The sequence below is a fragment of the Priapulus caudatus genome, unplaced genomic scaffold (assembly GCF_000485595.1).
Source record: "Priapulus caudatus unplaced genomic scaffold, Priapulus_caudatus-5.0.1 Scaffold1510, whole genome shotgun sequence".
In the NCBI taxonomy this organism is placed as follows: Eukaryota; Metazoa; Priapulida; class Priapulimorpha; order Priapulimorphida; family Priapulidae; genus Priapulus; species Priapulus caudatus.
The window spans coordinates 44,937-47,841 of record NW_014578571.1 but is presented as its reverse complement, the minus strand read 5'-3'; the positions used below and the strand labels follow the sequence as shown (position 1 = coordinate 47,841).

The following is a 2,905-nucleotide window of genomic DNA, read 5'->3' as shown; positions in this document are numbered from 1 at the left end:
CCCTGCAGCGTGTCTCACACTCTCTCCCTGCCCGCCGCGTCTCACTCGCTCGGCCCTACCGCGTCTCACACGCTCTCGGCTCTACCGCGTCTCACATGCTCTCGGCTCTATCGCGTCTCACACGCTCTCTCTCGGCCCTACCACGTCTCACACGCTCTCGGCTCTACCGCGTCTCACACACTCGGCCCTACCGCGTCTCACACGCTCTCGGCTCTATCGCGTCTCACACGCTCTCGGCCCTACCGCGTCTCACACGCTCTCTCCCCGCCCGCAGCGTCTCACACGCTCTCCGAGCAGGCGGCGTTCATGCTGAGGCCCCCGAGGTGCGGGTCGATGCCGATGCCGCCGACGCTGACGGACGTCGGCCACGCCATGCCGCGCTGCGCCTGCAGGTCCTGGGCTTCCTCGTCGAGATTCTCGATCTCGCGATCGATGCGCTCGAGGTGGTGGCTCGTCAGGCGGCGGTAGAAGAACAGCGCGAACGTGACGAACACGAGCACGGTGGGCACGAGGATCGCCGTGCACACGATCGCGGTCACGCGGCTCGTGTTGTAGAAGCGCACCCACGCGACGAGGCCGATCTCGGCGAGGAACAGCAGGATGCCGAGCCCCGTCGAGAACATCCACGCGAGGTCGATGTAGTAGCGGAACTTGTCGTGCGGCGACTCCTTCGCGCCGGCGACGCCGAGGTGCGTGACGGCTTCGATGTGCGGCAGCAAGCAGGTGCTGATCATGAGCGCCATCAGGTGGACGACGACGACGAGCGTCGTGCAGACGCCGAACGCGAGCAGGAGGCCGTTCGGAACGCCGTGGTCGCCCGACGAGTCGAGGTTCAGCTCGATCATCGCGATCTGCGGCGCGCCAGCGCGGGAAAAGAAAGAAGACGATGAGATCGACGGTCGTCCTGCTTGCAATGTTACGGTATAGCGATTCCCATCCCGGTCACAAGTAATAGTAGGAGTAGTAGCAGTAATATTAGTACTAGTAGCAGTAGCATTACTACTGCTAGTAGAAGTATCACGTATACGACGGCAAACGAAACTAATACTAATAGTAGTAATAGTAATACTAACATAATTCAATCTGTAGGCCTATATCTCTAGGCCTATGTCATTTTGGCCAGTCCTGCGTTCGACTGACATGTGATGACGATGTACTATTGCTAATAGGGTCTATGTCCCCCAGGGTACTGCCGGAACGTACCCTGGGTATGGCCCGGTATACCGGAACGTACCCTGGTAACTATCTAGCTGATATGGTTAGGGTTAGGATTAGGGTTAGGGTTCGGGTTAGGGAGTAGGCGTAGGCGACTTTCTAGACTCGTTAGTGGAGTAGGCGAGGTACGGTCCGGCATATTAGATAGTACCAGGGTACGTTCCGGTATACCCCACCGTACCCAGGGTACGTTCCGGCAGTACCCGGGACCCCGAGGGACATAGACCCTCTCAGCACTAGTAATACTAGTAGTAGTAGTATTACTACCTACTAATAACTAGTAATAGTACTATAAGTATAACTGTTATAAGTATAAGTATAAGTCTATATACACGTGGGAACCGCCGACATAAAACAACATGCACGGACATTAATTAACTGTTACCAAGGCAAAGCCGGAAAGAAGAGCAGACGTGCTGTGCGATGCACGAAGCTTCGATCGACCGAGATGAAGTCGTCTGTACGAGAGAGCCTCCGGTGACGACACCGGGTTCTTCATTACCGACGGATGCTTTAGAAACTCTTTCAGTAACTGCTGTAGCAGCGCCTCTTCGTAGTATTTCTTTGACCCTATCATGTAGCTTGCGCCACCTATAGCTACTATACTTTATCTATGTTTAGAATGACCTATTTTCGGTTCGTTATCTTCACTTCACTTGCGACTTGTAACTTCTACTGGGCTCCAACTTCGCTTAGCGTTGTGTTGACGTCACCAATGTTTACGTGCAGAAACAAGTGAACAATTGATCAGCTTGGCAAATTTATTTTATTAATAATAATTTAGTTAGGTAGAAGTTGCTACTCATCATTTTTACAAGAAATTAATAATGTTATTCAAAATAAAACGGTATGATAATTCATTTTGTATTATAGTAAAAAGAAAAAATTAAATATTTAAAATAGGTATCGTCATCGTTCTCACCCTACTTAAAGATTAATAAGGATGGCTAAATCAGTAAATGAGTTCCACGTACGAAACAGAGTAATAAAATATCTAACCTACACATAGAATTAATTGACCCATGTGTTTAAAATTACAGTTTATATGAAGAAAAGATCACACCGGCAATAATTATTGTGAGCAGGGCCGGGTGAATAATGAACGACCAACTGATAGCTAGTTTTATGCATGATCAGGATATATTGTAGAAATAATATGTTGTGCAAGCCTACGCACACATTAGCTTAGCCAAGCCAGAGCACGTATATCATATGATATACGTGCTCTGGCCAAGCCTAACTTATATTAGTTTACTGTTGTATGAAGAAAGGAGTTGCATTGAGAAAGCATAGATCACACATCACGCATCACACACGGCAACACGTTATATCACAGTTCACAGCCGCCCCGTATATTTCAAACAGAATCAGAACCAGGGGCGTAGCTACGGGGGCCTGGGGGGGGCAGCCGCAGGTGCCCCCCACAAATTGTCTCTGCCCCCAGGTGCCCCCCACTGAAAATTCATGCTTGATAAAAAAAAAATTGAATTAAAAACAATGCCGTTAGAACAGTATAATACAAAGAAAAGTTATATATTGTGCCCCCACCCCACAAAAATGTAAAGTTCCCCAGTGCCCCCCCCCCCGCTGAAAAAATTCTAGCTACGCCACTGATCAGAAGTACAAATAATAGTGATTTTGTAACAAATAAAACTGAATTCCTATTAAAATTTGTTTGGGTAATTAAGTT

The 2,905-nt window shown here is 49.0% G+C and overlaps 1 protein-coding gene across 1 annotated transcript; it reads right to left on the bottom strand.

The window, feature by feature from the left end:
• Positions 1-6: 6 nt before the first annotated feature.
• LOC106816863 (protein orai-3-like) lies at positions 7-1,900 on the bottom strand. Its single transcript, XM_014821506.1, has 2 exons — positions 1,601-1,900; positions 7-851 (listed from the first exon to the last, which is right to left on the bottom strand). Exons 1-2 carry the CDS (start codon positions 1,790-1,792, stop codon positions 279-281), a joined length of 765 nt encoding a protein of 254 aa, XP_014676992.1. The 5' UTR covers positions 1,793-1,900; the 3' UTR covers positions 7-278.
• Positions 1,901-2,905: the final 1,005 nt, after the last annotated feature.